General features: G+C 49.2%; 6 protein-coding genes across 6 annotated transcripts; 3 read left to right on the top strand and 3 right to left on the bottom strand.

Annotated features, from left to right (window-relative positions):
* Positions 1–801: 801 nt before the first annotated feature.
* On the bottom strand, positions 802–1,779 carry T069G_09938 (clp protease domain-containing protein; the record flags this gene model as incomplete). The annotated part of the gene is made up of 5 exons (XM_056177148.1): positions 802–1,235; positions 1,290–1,431; positions 1,487–1,512; positions 1,567–1,585; positions 1,639–1,779. 5 exons carry the CDS (start codon positions 1,777–1,779, stop codon positions 802–804), a joined length of 762 nt encoding a protein of 253 aa, XP_056025626.1.
* Positions 1,780–1,999: 220 nt separating this feature from the next.
* On the top strand, positions 2,000–3,250 carry T069G_09937 (uncharacterized protein; the record flags this gene model as incomplete). The annotated part of the gene is made up of 3 exons (XM_056177147.1): positions 2,000–2,027; positions 2,085–2,321; positions 2,376–3,250. 3 exons carry the CDS (start codon positions 2,000–2,002, stop codon positions 3,248–3,250), a joined length of 1,140 nt encoding a protein of 379 aa, XP_056025625.1.
* A 2,030-nt stretch (positions 3,251–5,280) lies between these two features.
* T069G_09936 (thioesterase domain-containing protein) lies at positions 5,281–6,237 on the top strand (the record flags this gene model as incomplete). Its single annotated transcript, XM_056177146.1, has 1 exon — positions 5,281–6,237. The coding sequence occupies one exon, from the start codon at positions 5,281–5,283 to the stop codon at positions 6,235–6,237; it is 957 nt and encodes a 318-aa protein (XP_056025624.1).
* Positions 6,238–6,775: 538 nt separating this feature from the next.
* On the bottom strand, positions 6,776–8,479 carry T069G_09935 (uncharacterized protein; the record flags this gene model as incomplete). The annotated part of the gene is made up of 4 exons (XM_056177145.1): positions 6,776–6,897; positions 6,963–7,433; positions 7,499–7,556; positions 7,619–8,479. The coding sequence occupies 4 exons, from the start codon at positions 8,477–8,479 to the stop codon at positions 6,776–6,778; spliced, it is 1,512 nt and encodes a 503-aa protein (XP_056025623.1).
* A 1,189-nt stretch (positions 8,480–9,668) lies between these two features.
* T069G_09934 (ankyrin repeats (3 copies) domain-containing protein) lies at positions 9,669–14,306 on the bottom strand (the record flags this gene model as incomplete). Its single annotated transcript, XM_056177144.1, has 6 exons — positions 9,669–9,695; positions 9,752–11,129; positions 11,178–12,546; positions 12,603–13,380; positions 13,446–14,033; positions 14,073–14,306. The coding sequence occupies 6 exons, from the start codon at positions 14,304–14,306 to the stop codon at positions 9,669–9,671; spliced, it is 4,374 nt and encodes a 1,457-aa protein (XP_056025622.1).
* A 1,298-nt stretch (positions 14,307–15,604) lies between these two features.
* On the top strand, positions 15,605–16,432 carry T069G_09933 (enoyl-(Acyl carrier protein) reductase domain-containing protein; the record flags this gene model as incomplete). Its single annotated transcript, XM_056177143.1, has 1 exon — positions 15,605–16,432. One exon carries the CDS (start codon positions 15,605–15,607, stop codon positions 16,430–16,432), a length of 828 nt encoding a protein of 275 aa, XP_056025621.1.
* Between the last annotated feature and the right edge of the window lie 103 nt (positions 16,433–16,535).

The raw sequence follows: 16,535 nt of genomic DNA, 5'->3' as shown, positions 1-16,535 counted from the left end.
TGATCCCGCGAGCTGCTGCAGAGAAGCTCCCACTAAGAGATTTGATCGCAATTGGGAAAAATTGTTGCCCCGCACAGCCGCTGAAGCTGCGAGAGAGCAGCTAATTGGAGGCGCCTGATTGGCTGGAGCGGGCTTATAGCGACTGGAGCCCCTGCTAGAAGCAAGATGTCCAGATTCCTTGCATGGCTGTAGCTTGTCTGACATGAGATGAGAATCGACTTTAGTCATATCCATCCTGTTGGCTGCTTTACGTGGCAGATACGAAACTGCATTACACGGTGTCTTTCAGCGATAATATTCAATTATTGCACTTTCATGAAGCAAGATTAGAATCCAGGAGATACAAGTTCCTCGGACACCGAATGAAGCTGTCCCACTTGAACCAAAGCTGCCGGTGGAGATGCTCAACTTGCGACGAGCCGATATCGGCAACTCACGATATCTTGTGAAAAGAACCTGTACCGATGCAGCAGAGTATTACTATTTCAAATAAGAGTTGACTCAGATTTATGAGAAGTCTACCGGAGAGATGGCTTCCATTTCTGTCGTGATTTTGCGTGTCAATGCATGATTATTCATTGCTACCTATCTTACAATGAGTGCTGGATCGCCTACTATCGGAATCTCCATGGAGCCATCTCCATATACCAACCATGGCCCAAACTTGGAAAACTGTTACTGTTTGCCTTATTGAGACTATAAGCATAAATATGCTTGAACTTCTCCGGAAGCAGCACGGCTGCGCTCATATCCTTTGCCAGGTATTAGCACACAAAAAAAGACACGATTGAACCGGTGTCATTAGTACTTTCTCTCCTCCTCTTCCTCCTTCTTTGGCTCGGTATCCTTTTCCTTTCTCGTTGTGAATACCTCATCAATGACTCCCAGCTCCAGCGCTTCGTTCACACTTAGGTATTTGTCTCTCTCCATGAGATCGTTAATCTCTTCCAGGCTATACTTGTCAAATCCTTTTGCCTTATTCAAGTGGTATCGCATAATTTGGTTAGACTGCTCTCGTATCTTTTGTATCTGGTTCGCGTAGATCAAAATGTCCGATGCCTGCCCTCGAGTGCCGCCCAATGGCTGGTGGATCATGATGGAGCTATGTGGAAGGGCACTGCGCTTGCCTGCCTCGCCACCAGCTAGTAGGATAGCTGCCATGGACGCGGCACCTCCGATACATACGGTCGCGACGGGAGATTTGATATAGGTCATCGTATCGTATATCGCCATGCCTAATCCTGCTATAAATCACTGTAGCCATGTCGCGGACGAGGATGGGAGCGCACCTGATGTGACGGAGCCGCCCGGTGAGTTGATGTACATCGTAATGGGCTTCTCGGGGGCGTCTGATTCCAACCAAAGAAGCTGTGCTACTATGGAAGCTGACATGTAGTCGTCGATTTCGCCGTTTAAACATATTATTCGTTGCTGGGTTGGTCAGAAGCTGTAGACATGATACTCGTGAATGCCGGCATAAGCCTACCTGTAGGAGCTTTGAAAAGATGTCCCCTTGAACCTGTAAGTACATTGATCACCTAACCAGCGATCCAGAGGTGAGCGTACATGTTTTTCTGCCAGTTGCCTGTTCCCTTTTTAGCCCATGTTCACGGCAACAGCACTGATGCCGCCGCTTACTGAAGTCTCTTCGATATACGGCATAGGGATGTTCATGGATGGGGAGGTGCTGGCGGGGCTGGCGGTGCTGGAGAAGCCAAAGGATCTGGCATGGCGAATGGGCAGTACCCGAAGGCTTGGAAACAATCTTGATCGTAGCATTTCGAAAGAGGATTGATGCGCAACAGAGAGAAGCTGATGAATGGTGAAGGGATCAGCTCCAAAGGTCCAAAGTATGTCATGATGCTATAGCTTGTTCCCCACATTAAGCATCTTATCTCAGCCGAGCTTATCGTTATCGCGCGTCACTCAAAAATTAATCGCATGCACAAGCTGCACTACACACAAGCGACATGATTCTTTGGAATTCAGTCGACAGGCGATGAGACGATGCACGGTGCTCCGCCCAAGTAGCTTTGGGACACTGGGGCCTCGCCAGGCTCAACGATGGCACTCCTACGATAAAGCCTCCTTGACGAGAGAGGCGCTGCTAAGGAAAGTCGAAGCTGGCCTTGGACACGACGCGGACGGCGAGTCATTAACGGTTGATCCCAAGGCCAAGATCATCTCCACGGCGGCTGGAGATCTTCCCATCTCGCCGATATTTGATCCAGCATGGATGCAAGCCAGGAGAAGGACTGAAAAGGCTGCTCCTGGTCCGCCGCTTGGCAGGTTTCGACGGAAACTGGCAAACAATCCATTTGGTATAGCAAGTTTTGTTCCCATGATGAGGGGAGAAAGAAGCTAATAGACAGTAGCACAAGCTCTCGCTACACCAATACGAAGATGCCCAAGCAGCAACACGAGCTTACCACGCTACTTCCTACAAGACTTTGAGCTTATAAAGCACCCGACGACTGGCATGCCCTGGTGGGCTCCCGGCCCGTTATCTTTCGAGCATGTTCAGCCCACAAAGAGATTAGACGAAGCACAAGCCAGCATCAGCAACGGACACGATGGAGAGGCCTCGGCGGCGGAGCCCATGTCGATTCCTGCTGCAGGTCGAAACGATAACGCACAAGCCCCGGAGGAGCATGGCCGCCGACTGCGGAGAGCACCCATAACGAGTTACATGCTGAATCGCAAGCTGCTGGTTGACATGGTTGGTGGGCTAAACAAGAAATACCTCGCAATGCTACTGGCGGCCCGAAGCGGCATGGCTATCGCCCCGGACAGTAAGACTGCTGTCTGGAGGGAAGATATGGGCGATGTGCTCCTGCAGATGATGCGTCAACAGGCAACGGATGCGCTAGCTACTCGAGGCAATCGGTTACACGAACCCAAACACAAATTCATCGAACCCTGTGCGAATTGGAAGGATGTCAAAGGCGTCAGATTGCGGGGCTGTGTTCTCTGGCTGCCTGCGAAGAAAGATGCGGCAGATCAGTATGCAACACTGGATATCGGGGAAGCTCAATACGGAAGGAAGATGGTTGTGCATAATCTACATTGGCTACTCGGCGAGGGGGAGGTGCAGCGGCTGAGAGACTCGGCTCAACTGTTTCGAGATGGAGAAATCTTCGTGCTGAAGCAATGGCCGAGTATGAGCGTGATGAAGCTGCATCTCTTACTGTGGAGGCTACAGGGCTATCTGGCGGCACCGGATGCAGGCAGCTCTCCACGACGGCAGTGAGATGACATGGGCGATGCCAGGCATGTTATCAGCACGGCAACTGGGCGAACCTGGACCTTGTGTATCTGTATGGGTCTGTTACGAGGAGAGTCGCATCGAAGCATGGATATCAATCGCCACGTGAGAGAGCGAGGGAGCAGCACGCAGGACTCTGGGATGAAGAAGATGCCCCTCCACGTGTGCGGCACGAGCAACGGATAGGGCAGTACCTGCAAGTCCCAAGTCCATGTTACGACAGTATGTACGTGACTGCTGCTTCCACTTTACATACGGAGACTAGACTGCTCGATGGAATATTCCTTGCACGCATGCGACGGCGATTTTGGACGCCCACGCGAATGAATCATAATCGAAAGCAGCAATCCCGAACCAAACTGACCACTCAGAGCGCGGCCTGGGCCCCGGAGACGCCGGCCCTGGACACTAGCTGACCTCGGAAGGATGGAGACTTTGGCTCCCCTGCAACTATTCTTGTTCCATCCTAGCTTGCCTAGCTTCGAGAGGTCAGCGTCGTACAGGAACACGGGCGAGATAAGCAAGATGTGCGATTACAGTGATCATCTGTACTCCATGACGGAATGTGTCTGTCTCAGCCCTTCCAATTTCTTTGGCCCGGAGTCGCGGAGTGCGCTTTGGCGAACCGCCGCCTTGTGTAATCTACCAAGGTAAAGAGAAAACAAACTGGAATTCAAAAGCGGGTGTGAAATCGCGGCGGAGATCATGGGGCCCACATGGCCGAAGGCTCAGTTTTTTTTGTTGGGTGAATCGCATACCAGTGGCAATACCTTGTTTGTGCGTGCAGAGATGCAGAGATGGAGAAAGAGACGGGACACACATATGCAGGAGATGAGTTGTCAATCGCGCAATCTTGGTTGGTGCCAGAGTCTGGGGCATGTGTGAGTGTGTGAGTCCGGAGGATTATAGTTGCGAGGACCAATTGTTCCCCCAGGATTCAGCCATTCTTCTGGGAGTTTCTTTGAGTTCGGACTCCGAAGACGACACACGATTCCATCTGCACGATGCATCTCGGGGGACATTTGTGCTTAGATTCGCACAAGGGTCTCAGAAGCTCGATTGAATTGACACAAGGCGGCTCACATGGCACAATCGAGAGAATCCCTACCATGCCAGGCAGTTGAAGCATAGCCATTACATCCCGTCAGCCAGATCCCTGGATGCTCGGCAATGAGTAGCATTTGCTCCGCATTGCTGCTTGTCAGATCAGAGATGCGCAAAAGGCCTCCTCAAGCCAACCGCGAGCTTAAAAAGCCCTCGACAAACGCCAGCTTTCCGTTTGCATTCCCTTTTTCTATGTACTCCGTACTAAGTCTCGTCTTGTTCTCCATTCATATCACCATCTGGCATCCTTGATCCCCCGCAAATAGAACAAGAACCACTGCTGCGACTAGCATTTACATTGGTCAGGGTGACGTCTCGGAGTTCTTCGGTGGACCCAACAAAAATCCTATCGAGGCTCGTCTATTGACTTCGTCTAGACCGGCTCCCTTGGCCCGTTAAATTCGCCGGCTTACGGGGGGCCGTTTCATTTTTCACTTGTCTTGTGTGATTAAAAATCGCCGAATGAGAGATATTTTTTCTTTTTATTCATTCGGCTTCGGGTGATTTTCTTCTGCCTTAAAGCTGCATTTTTCTCTTCCACCGCAAACAGGTCAGGTGTTTATTTGGTTACGGAGTGCTTTTGTGAAGCAGCAAAACCGTTGAGATTTTAGCCTCGCCTGCATAACTGCGGCTTCACCCCAACAACGCCCGGCTTGAGATCCACTGATAAGCGAGGCTAATTGCTGGACCCTGGGGAACCGGAACTTGGGCCGTTTGCAGTCATTCGAGCTTGTTTATTGTGATTTTGACTTTTGCATTACTATTTCTGTCTCTGCTGTCCTCTCCAGCAACTGTTTCTCTCCTCTTCAATCTGTCGCCGATCTCTCAGTTACTGTCTTTGTCTCTGTTCTTGGCGCGTCTCAACAAAACGACCAGCTCAGCTCAGGCTTATCGATAGCCATCCACCAACAATGCGCGGTCCCAACCCAGAGCTGATCCAGCCGGAAGACTGGGCTCGGCCAGATCAGCCCTCGTACAACACGCCCGTCTTCCTCATCCACGATGGCGGCGGCACCACATTTGCCTACCACTGCCTGGAGATTCTCGGCCGCTACGTCTATGGCGTCCACAACCCGTACTTTTACACTGGCGAGGTCTTTGAGGGCGGCATCCCCGAGATGGGCCGCACCTATGCAAACTGGATCCGACAGACGGTGCAGGAAGACGAATTTCCTGCCAGGCGGAGGAATCACGACGGTACAATCAGCATCATGCTCGGTGGCTGGAGCTTGGGTGGCCTGTTGAGCATGGAGGTTGCGCGGCAGCTGGCGGACGACGACGTCGTGCGAGTGTCGGGCATCCTCATGATTGACAGCATCTATCCGGGCAAGTCAAGGTCTACAGGCTACGTCCCTCTCGTGCCCACATCCGGACCTCCCGTCAAGCGTTTTCCCGACGTCGAAATGCCCAAAATCAAGATTCGTGGCCTCAAGGTCGACGACGAGTCCTCCAGCGAAGAAGATACGTCGTCGGACGAAGCTTCGACGGATCGAGAGGGCCTGACGCAGAACCAGATCCACTCCAGGCGATGCATGGCGGAGGCTGTGCGCATGGTACGACAATGGCGTCTTCCCGAGTGGTCTGGCAGGCTCTATAACCGACGGCCGCGGGTGGTGTTGCTGCGCGCAAAGGAATACGTGCCGACAAAGGACGGCCGCATGGTTGGGCTGGACTTGAACCGCGAAGACGAGTTGCTCGGCTGGGGCGATTACGACGACGAGATGTTTTGCGACGTGTTTGATGTGGACGGTCACCATTTTGACATATTTGCGTTTGAGAGGATAGATGCCATGACGAGGACTATCAAGAAGGGCCTTGATAGGCTGGAGGAGTGTTCGCAGATGATGACGTTTGGAGATGGCTGGTAGAGAGAGAAGCGACCGCAGAGCATGCATGGTTTCTAGGCGTTGGCATATTTTTGTTTTGATCTGTTTCAAGCATTGGAGCATTGGTTTGGTTGTTATACCTGCTTAAGTCGGGATGCATTTAGCCGGAGTCTTGGTTGCAATATTGTTATTCTCATTTTCTCTCTGACGATGGCTTTATACAGAGAGTGGTTGCGGTTACGGCCGTGTGGATTGGTTATTACTTGATATCCCTTGCTATATATCAGAAGCATCAGATTCATCAGTTCATCAGATTCATCCAACTTGTTCCTTTACTTGCGCCGTGCCCTTTGAGTAAGAATGTCCGACGAGTCTTTTACAGAATGGAGGATGCTTTGCTACTCGTGTGGAATATGCGTAGTTATATAGTATCTGTACTCCTGCTGTATATGAAACGCGCAAATCAACATCCATCTACACGAAGCTTCTCTAAAACATCCACTTTGAAACATTTTTTCAACCAAAGCGATCTGGGTATTATATCAAGGCTATCCTGGCAAACAAAAACGCACAAACAACATCATATCGTCTCCAGATTCGGATCTCTCTCCAAAAGAGCCTTTACGGCCGCCATGCCCTTCTTCGCCGCCGCAAAATCGACCCAATAGCCTCCTTCCGCCTTTGACATGATAAAGGCAGCTACTAAACGCACAAGTCAAGTCAGAAAAAAATGAATTGTTTAAAAATTAAGGAGATAAACAACTTACGTCGATTAGGATGATTCCGTTCCAGCGAATGTCCCAAAATAATAGGCGATGAATCACTCCCATCTATCGTCTTCGCATCATCGCTGTCTTTCCTCTCAGCCACCACGCTGTCTTTCCTTTCATCAATTGCGCTGTCTTTCCTCTCGCCAACTTCTCCCCCCGTCTTGTGTGCGCTGGCCGCGGAGAACTCGATGCCATGCCACGCATTACACCAGTTCGTCGGCCCGTAACTGAATTCCCACGGCTCGCAGATGTGCATGGGGATGTTCCTCCGGCGGAGCTCGCGTGTCACTGCGAGGCCGCGCTCCATCTTGTCTGGCTTGAGGGTGTCTAGGACAGCGAGGCGGTTTCCGTAGGCGATTTCGGAGGTTGGGGGCTTGGAACGGCTGATTGCTGTGTGGGAGACGGCGAAGATGAGGGCGTTGTGGAGGTAGGAGGTGTTTTTGGGGAGGAGAGGATGGTAGCCGCGGACTGGCGAGATTTTGATGTTAGTTGATATGATATTTATATATGGTGTAAAGATCTAGAAGACTCACGGTTTACTGGACCGGTGACGACTTGTTTCTTGGGCTTTTTGCGGTGCATGTTGGCGAACTAGATGTTGAAAGACAGCATTAGCATCCAGATATTCCATCATGAGATTGGGCATCACGTACCTTGGCTACAATCCCGACAAGTACATCTCCATTTGTAATATTCGCTGCATCAGAGCCGTATTTTGCCTTTAATTCTTTCCTCCATTTGTCCCGTAGACCATTGACTATGCCCACAGGTATGAAAATAGTGCATCTCGTCTCCTTTGGGCGGGCAACGAGTTCTGGGACAATTCCTATCAGTACTTCCGCTCGTTCTCTCTTGGTTCTCAACCGATATGCGTATTTTTTATGAAGCTCTTTGAAGGTAATGTCTTTGTCGCCGTCGAGACCATCTTCTGGCAGTTCGATAAAAGGCTGGGGTTCTTTGCCCTTCATGACGTCTATCCAGGAAGTGATGAGGCTGCCAAAACCCATCTGGTCGCTTACACAGTGTAGTAAATTGAGAGAAATAATCGTGGCATTCTTGTAATATGTGAGATGGACGAGCAGGAGCGGCGTGTCTGGCTTGTCCTGGTCGCGTCTGACAGGCCAGTCGGATGGTATCCAACGCCGTTCCATGACGGTCACATCTTGTAAGATGGTGATGCCTCTTTGTGGGTTATGTTCCGGCACCAGATTGGCTTCTTCGAGCGTTGAAGCAACATTGCTGGTAGACCAGCCGAATATTTCGTGATTATCAGGGAAGGGAGTGATTAAGTGATATTGAAGTAAGCCATCGGCTCCGCTGGGCTTGATTCGTGCTCCAAGGAGAGGTATATGGTTCCTAATTAGCTTATCCAGAGACGCTCTCATGAGTTCGCCATCGAGAATATCGCGGACAACGATGAATACCAATGTGCGAATGTTGTCAATGGGTCGCCATTGGTCTTTTGCCGAAAGAGGAATGATCCTTTCGCTGAAGGATTTCGCCTTGATGCTCATGATGTCGCTGTTCCAGATGTACGTCACAACGGCAATCCTGTTAGAGATGGGTGAAACAATGTGTCAATGGATTGTGCTCTATTGCATTCCTATCGTCTAACTATATATGAGGACTTCCCCTTGGATGTCATCAGCTGATAGCTTGAGGAGGGCTTTGAACTTAATTTCATTCACCCGTGATTAGCGCTTAGGGGGGGCTTGACACTTATCGCACACGAGGGACTGAAGTTCGCGTCTTGGGATTCTGCCGAGAGCAGGATAGTATATGACCAAGCATTGAACCAACGAAGACAAGCGTGTTATAGCTGTTGGTTCTTGATGCATCTATAAATAAGATTCTGCTCTCATCATTGGCACCCCGCATGGCAAATTGAGGAATACGCATTCCATCGCTCACTCATAAGCAAGTTCTTGTTGAAGGATTCACAATAGCTCGCTGTTGGCATGTTACTGCGGCGCGCCACGTTGTCAAGCTCTCTTAGCGCTCTGTAAGCATTAACACCTAGTCTGTTTTGCAATTAGACAAGACAAGAATGAGCAAAATGATTCGTATCGGGTCGTTCGTGAATTGCCGAACTAAGTACAACACGGGCTGGCCATACGTAAGATTGGAAAATACGAGTAAAGCAGAAACGGTTGAGCTAGTTTCGTCGAAAGTTGCTGTCTTTAGTCTACCCCTGAATAAATGGTAACCAACCCGGGTTATTGGGCTGACAGTTACTGGGGTATGAAAGAGATAGGGTCAACGTCTTTAACCGCACTGCCGATTGTCAGATTTAATTACCGACAATACCTGTAAATACTGGTATGAAAGCCTGGATATCGGAGAAGCGTCATTACCAAGGACTGAATACGAATAGGCGATAAGGGGTAACGAAGTAAATAGAGATCTAATATATCATTACTATGCCCTGTTTCTACATACCGCTTTCATGAAATGATAGGAGTTGCACTAAGCAATTGTTTCACCTCCTCATGTCCATTTCGGGTAGCCAATGATAATGGTGTCCGTCCAGATACATCTCTTATATCAGTTTTCACATCCTTATGTGTAAGAAGAAGTTTCACCACAGCTTGATGCCCATGCCTAGCTGCCCAGAATAATGGTGTCCATCCATCCTCGTCCCTCGAATTAACGTCAACCTCGTTTCGGGAAAGCAATAACTCCATCACGTCCCGGTGCCCTTGCTCAGCTGCTCGAGACAAAGGTGTTCGTCTAGAAGTATCTCTGGAGTCAACTTCAATCTTCTTATAAGCAAGCAATAGCTTTACTACATCATGGTGCCCTTGATCAGCCGCCCAGGATAAAGGTGTCCACCCTTTCGTGTCTCTTGAATTGATTTCGACGTCTATGCGATCAAGCAGCAGCTTTACCACGGCTTCATGTCCTTGCTCAGCGGCTCGGGATAGTGGCGTTTGGCCATAATCATCTCTTGAATCGGCTTCGACGCCCTTGCGGCCAACAAAACGCTTCTTGGCGCCTTTGTAATACCGTGCAAACTTCGATAGCAACAGCTTTCGTTTACTTTTCTTTTCTGACGTTACTTGAACGCCATTTTTGTGGTCAAGAAGTAGCCTGACTACGTTGTGTTGCCCATGCCACGCTGCCCATGACAACGGCGTCCTGCCGTCAAAGTCCTTTGAGTCTGGCTCGACATCGTGGCGTTCAAGTAGCAATTCCACTATGCTACCATGCCCGTGCCGAGCTGCCCATGATAAAGGTGTCCGGTTGTATTGATCTTTCGAGTCTGCTTTGGCAATGTTGCGGTTGAGCAAAAGTTTCACAATGGCATCGCGCCCTTGCCCAGCTGCTCGCGACAGTGGTGTTCGCCCATATCTATCGCTTTCATCGGCTTCGCCATTGTTCAAGGCAAGCAACAACTCTACTATTTCTTCATGCCCTTGTTCTGCAGCCAGCCATAACGGTGTCCGTCCGTGTCCATCTCTCGAAGTAGCAACAACATTATGCTGGATCAACATGTCGGCAATGATCTTATGTCCGTTTTTCGCCGCCCTTGAGAGCGGTGTCTGTTGAGATTTATCTACAGAATCAGCGTCAACGTCATTGCAGGCAAGCAACATTTGTACCACAGATCCATGTCCTTGTTCGGCAGCCCAAGATAGCGGTGTCCGCTCATCCATATCCTTTGAGTCAGGCGCAACATCATTGCGGGCCAGCAGCATCTCAGCAATCATACTGTGGCCCTTTTCTGCAACCCACGAGAGCGGTGTCCGCCCATCTATATCTTTTGTATCAGCCTCAATGCCATGATGTGCGAGTAGCAACTCTGCAATGGCTTCATGCCCTCTTTCGGCTGCCAATGACAGAAATGTGCGCTCTTTCTCGCACCTCGAGTTGATGTTGGTCCCAGCTGTCAACAAGATCTCGACGGCCACAGGAAAGTCATTCCAAACTGCGGCGTGTAAGGCTTGAGCCCTGAATTCCATTGCTTTTCCTTCGTGCTCATTGTCATGTGAACCTTGGACCCTTGTCCCCATATTCGATAGGACCCAGCTGTCCAACAAGTAGGACGATGGGCTACCGGTCAGGCTGTTTGCTAGCTGAATGGCAAGGTACGAAACCCTTGCGTCTTGATGACAGTGACTCATATGATGCTTAAGAAAAGACAAGGCATATTTTGCAAACGGTCTTTTTTGCAAATATTTGGCGAACTCATAAAAGTGCTCCAAAGTCCACGATTCGGGAGTAGGTAGTGTCTTTGCCAAAGTAGTGCAGGCAACGCAGAGCATGAGGTAGCGAATACAGATTTTAGACATGAAGATATGAGCTTCGTCGTCATTGCTCATTCTCAACTCTGAGTTTGCTACGCATCCGCCGGAGCTGAGAAAGAAGTCGCGCACAGTTTGATGCATGGCCTGAACAACCTCATTCCCCATAGACTTATTAGTTCGACGGTACGAAGTGCTGGGACGGGCATTTGCCAAGGAGGCACCATAAGGCTGCTTGACTTCCAAAAAGTTTCCTCCGCAGTGAGTGATGCGTGTCTTAGTTGGGATTCTTCCGTCAAAGACATCATCGGAAAGGTCAGATTCGACATCGGCAACACGCGACATTGCCAAGGCGTGCAGTAACTCATTTACCGTCAGAGGTCTCACTGCCCAGAGAACAATTTGGAACATCGTTCTTGATTCTGGAATATATGGTTTGTTCTCGCTCAAGCTCTTAAACATGAGTTTGTAGAAATCGTCCAACTCTGTTGGAAGATGTTCGAGACATTGAAAAATGACGTCTTCAGAATCACCGACCTCTATAGAAGCTTTCAGTCGATCTCCAACAAGCTTCACCCATAGGAACACCCCGTGTGCGTTCTTGATAATGAAATCCGTAGCTTTAGCGAGGAGACGCGAGATATGCAGGTCGTCTAGCATAGAGCGCGCGAAACGGGAAATGTCAGACACGGTCTCTTCGTGTAGCTGTATTATGTTATTTATATTCTTCTGGCGGATGTCGAGCTGTTCCACTGGCCGGCTGGTTATGAATACTTTCACGACACCATGTTTCATCTCCGCACAAAGCTGAAACAAAAGTTTGAGAATATTGCGTCTATCCTCGTATTCAGATTCGTCTACTGCATCGATAATTAGATAGAGTGGCCGCTGCAAGGAGTAGTCGCGTAGGGATATGAGAATACGTTTTAGCGACTCATATTCCCACTCGACACTAGTGTCACTACGAGGCTGGAGACGATACTCTGGTTGAATATGATAAAAGAAGGCTTCATCCTGATATAAGATATCATGGATGATGGACCGTAGCATGTTGTAATGGCTTCTTTGAAGAATATCCTCCCTATAGCTGTAAAAGAATCTGGCTATGACGGCTGAATCTGCGGCGTGTTCTCGTTCAAGTATGTGTTCGTTGAAATATCGTGTAAGAGTGCTCTTCCCACTCCCAGGTTTTCCTTGGATCAGCAACACACGGGAAACGCTTGGTTTTGACCATGCATCATATTGTGCGTGTTCCCAGAGCCACTCAAAGGTACCCTCAGATGCCTTTACGATTTTGCTAAAGCGTGTGTTGACGAAACAAAGGCTGGAAAGACATTCTATAGTATATTAGAGCAGATTCAGCGGCGTATGGACACAGGATTTACAGCCAAACCTTTTCTTTCCTTATCATATTCGATGTGAGGCAAACCATTGAATATTTGCGCAGTATCAGATTCTAGCCCACTAGTGAGTAGAATCTTGGCCTTGGACGTTCGTTGTAGATCCTCGACAAATTCGCGGATTCTCCGAACGAATTTCCCTCTACGGTCGCGAATATGTTCAATCCCATCAATGACAATCGATAATTCCGGACTTTGTTCTGTCGGCATGATGGCCCATAGAGCTGCCCATAAGCCGTCATCTGGAGACTCGAGTAAATTCTTAATATTGGAATTTGAGTCTCTTAATGAGAACCGTTGCATTAGATTCGGAGACATCCTTTTGAAAGTATTACTCAAAATGGTCCTCAGGAATTTGCGCATGATTGACATCTGCCGAGTCTGTGATGAAGTCGAGATAATTTGATGGGCAAGAGCTCTGATCAACATTGCGATAGATGATCCTTTTACTGACGCCGCTGAGCAGAAGAAGTGCAATACGAGCCGATTTGTCTTTGAAGACTTTTCCATTTCTCGATGTAGGATAAAGGACGTTGCTTTGCGTATGTTACACTCGGGCGGTCCAGTAAGCCACAGGATTCGGGAAGAGTCGCCGGTGTCCCATTTTTTAAAATCCGCATTTCTGAAAATCCAGTAATATTCTGGCTTCTCCCAATCTGGTGATGGATGATCGAAATCACATTCTCCTTGATCTATTGTTGGCAAAATGGAGAGAAACCAACTCAAATCCACGGTATCAATATTGGAATCAATCTCAGCTCGAAGCATTTCCTATGAACGAGAAGTGAAGTCAGTCTCAAAATTTCTCTCTCATCGTGAGAATAATCCAATCATACAGTCTTTGTAGTATCATCAACTATGCGAGCTATTGATGGTTGATCTGAATTAACAGCCGCCAGCACTTCTCTAGCATAAGAAGCTGCGGCTGACGCAGCGTAAGGTTGCCAGGCCTTGTTCTTATGTGAATCTGCATAGTCGCAAATGCCTCGTATGACCAGACAAGGGAAACTGTTCATAAGTCCCGCTGCTTCCATCTCGAAACAAAGGATCCCTCCGAGCTTCGAGCTTAGTTTATCTCTGGTAATGCCGTCTCTTATCACCTGGTTTCCAGAGGCTACTGTGCCGTAATGAATCACAATGTCTTGGTTCCGAGGTTTTCTGTGTACCAGTTGCTTGTCGTCGCAATTCTCGCATGTTGGCCCTTCCACGTGCTCATAGCTCGACTCAAACAACGTGTCGGTCTTGGGGTCATCGGGCATGATCCCAAGCTGGTGAGTAATCCTTTGCAAGTATTGCGAGAACTTGCTATTTCCAGACAGATGATCCGCTTGTATCTTTGAGAGTGCATCCAACAGCACAATCGGAGGTGTATTGAGAAAGCCAGTGGTCTCGAACTCTCCAGGACGAGTTTTACCAAAATCGTACTGGACCACTCCCCCATATCCGTTACGCGGTTGACTGACGACTACATCTCCAAGCCGTATGTCGGATTCTCTGCTCGGAACTCCTCCTCCAATGCCCACCAAAAGACCAAATCGAATAGACGTAAACTGCAATATCAACTTGGCTGCGACGGTGGCGGCAGCATTTGTCCCTGTCAAACCCGCTGGTAGACAAGCAATAACGACGTTATGGTCACCGATACGGCCGAGCGTGTACTGGCTGCTCTTTGAACCTCCATGTTTGCAGTCTAGCATCGCCTCTGCCGCGGCGCGCTCGAGAGGGAGTGCGCAAATCCATCCTACCGTATATTCTGTGGCTTTATAGCTGGACATTCGAAGCCTCAGCTTGGTGACTCGGCTGTGCCAGCCGGTAGGTGAGATGTTCTGATGTCTTCTCTATGCCGCTCAAAGACCTGGGGCCCAAAAAGCGAGGAAATTTCATGTGCATGCACCATCCAGGCGAAGGTTCAGGTTGCCAGCTCCCTCAGCAGTCAGAGCGGTAGATGCTCCTGCGTATGCGATTTGGCCGGTAAGATATGGGAATATTACAAACCAGACGTTGTCGGCACGGCTGAGATTCAATGATCTGTGAGGCCTCCGCATCAGGTTGAGGATAGGATTGGTCAGCACTATTCAAGGGAGGATGGCAGAGTTGCTGTGACCCCTGTTACAGGCCGTTCATAACTAGGAGATTTGGGGAGTTGTTAAGTTTGAGTGCTAGTCAACTGTTGGGGATTAAAAAGGCTTCCAAGGTTGCGCAGCCTCGCCTCAATTTTCAGGTAACACCATCGAGCCTTGTCATGTTCAAAACACAGCCACCCTGACAGGTACTGGATTGGTATGCGTACAATGAGAATGCTCTTGCAAGGGTATGTACTGTTGGTTGTGGGGAACCCCTCTTCAATGAATGTAACACTCAACTAAGCTCTTACTAGCATCAATATCATAGTTGATCAATTGACGTCCGAACAGTGAGAGTGAGGATGTTGTCAAATAAGCCGCTCTTACTTTCTTCTGCTGAGAGATATCTCATAAATCGCGGAGGAATGAGCAGAGAGTCATGATCTCCCCCCCTGTGATATGTTATGGGCATACTCCGTATATAAAGCTGGTTTCATGAATGGGCGGCGAACAGGTCTCGAAAAAGGACCAGCTTCGCCAGCTCTGAGATTAGCCTTAATCATAATCTTTTCGACTTATACAGCCCTTTGCCTCTAATACAACTGAATCGGCCACCCACAAAGCCTTATTATATCACATCGTCTTCTATTTCTAATCCTCCGGCTGGTCAGCATCCAATCGAGCGGATCCGATCAGAGCGGCGACGCTAGCGGTCCGTCGCCGCCGCTAAGACAAAGCGCCGACAAGCTCCACCAAGACGGAGATATGAAGGACATTGGATATAACACGGATAGTTACTATGAGTGCTTGTAAGTATATATAGAAGAGTTTATCCAGCCAAGATTTAGATACTACTTGAAGCAACAGATCCGATTCCCTGATTACAATACAATACTCTCACAGCAAACCTCTAGCATCCCCTCACTATCACCATGGCCGTCCTCAAATACGTCAACAAGCTTCAAGGCCACCGGGTCCTTGTCCTCGGCGGCTCTTCCGGCGTAGGCTTTTGTGTTGCCGAAGCAGCTCTCGAACACGGAGCCCAAGTCATCATCAGCAGCTCCAACCAATCCAAGTTGGACAACGCCGTCTCTCGTCTCAAGGAGCACATCAAGGCAGCCAACCTCGGAGACGCGGACAAGCTGCTATCTGCCAAGACATGCAATCTCGGAAATCCCGATACTATTGAAGAACAGGTTGTCCAGCTCTTGGAATTCGCGACCAAGGATGGGAAGCTCGACCATGTTATTCACACAGCTGGCGATGCTCTAAACACCGGCGGTCTTAGCGACGTAACTGTCGAGAAGATCCACGCCACTTCTCAAGTCCGTAACACGGGCGCAATTATTATTGCAAAGCACTTGAACAAGTATATCAACCAGGGAGTGAAAAGCTCATTCACCCTGACTGGCGGAACAAACACCTGGCGCCCGCTGCCCAACTGGTCCATCATTGCTGCCGCTGGAGGCGCCACTGAAGGTCTTTCTCGTGGTCTTGCGGTCGATCTGCGGCCTGTGAGATGCAACTGCGTGATGCTCGGTGGTGTTGAAACGGAACTGCTCGACATGATCCCAAAAGAGCACAGGGAAGCAGTGCTAGACAGCTTCAGGAAGGAGACCCTCACGGGCACGGTTGCTTCGCCGCAAGAAGTAGCGGAGGCTTACGTCTATTTGATGAAGGATTCTTTTGCCACGGGGGCGATTATTGAGACTACAGGAGGTCGTCTTGTTGGAGATACCAAGACTCAGCTCGTACTCTAGGGGGATCAAGCTGTGATATGGAGGTTGTATGTGAAAAGGTGTGTAATGCCGAAATCTCATTAAGCCATAGATATGCAATAGACTCCCCCCAAAAAAACATTTG

The sequence above is a fragment of the Trichoderma breve genome, chromosome 6 (genome assembly GCF_028502605.1).
Source record: "Trichoderma breve strain T069 chromosome 6, whole genome shotgun sequence".
Taxonomy (NCBI): domain Eukaryota; kingdom Fungi; phylum Ascomycota; class Sordariomycetes; order Hypocreales; family Hypocreaceae; genus Trichoderma; species Trichoderma breve.
The sequence above is the reverse complement of the archived record's forward strand: the minus strand, read 5'-3'. Positions and strand labels throughout refer to the sequence as shown.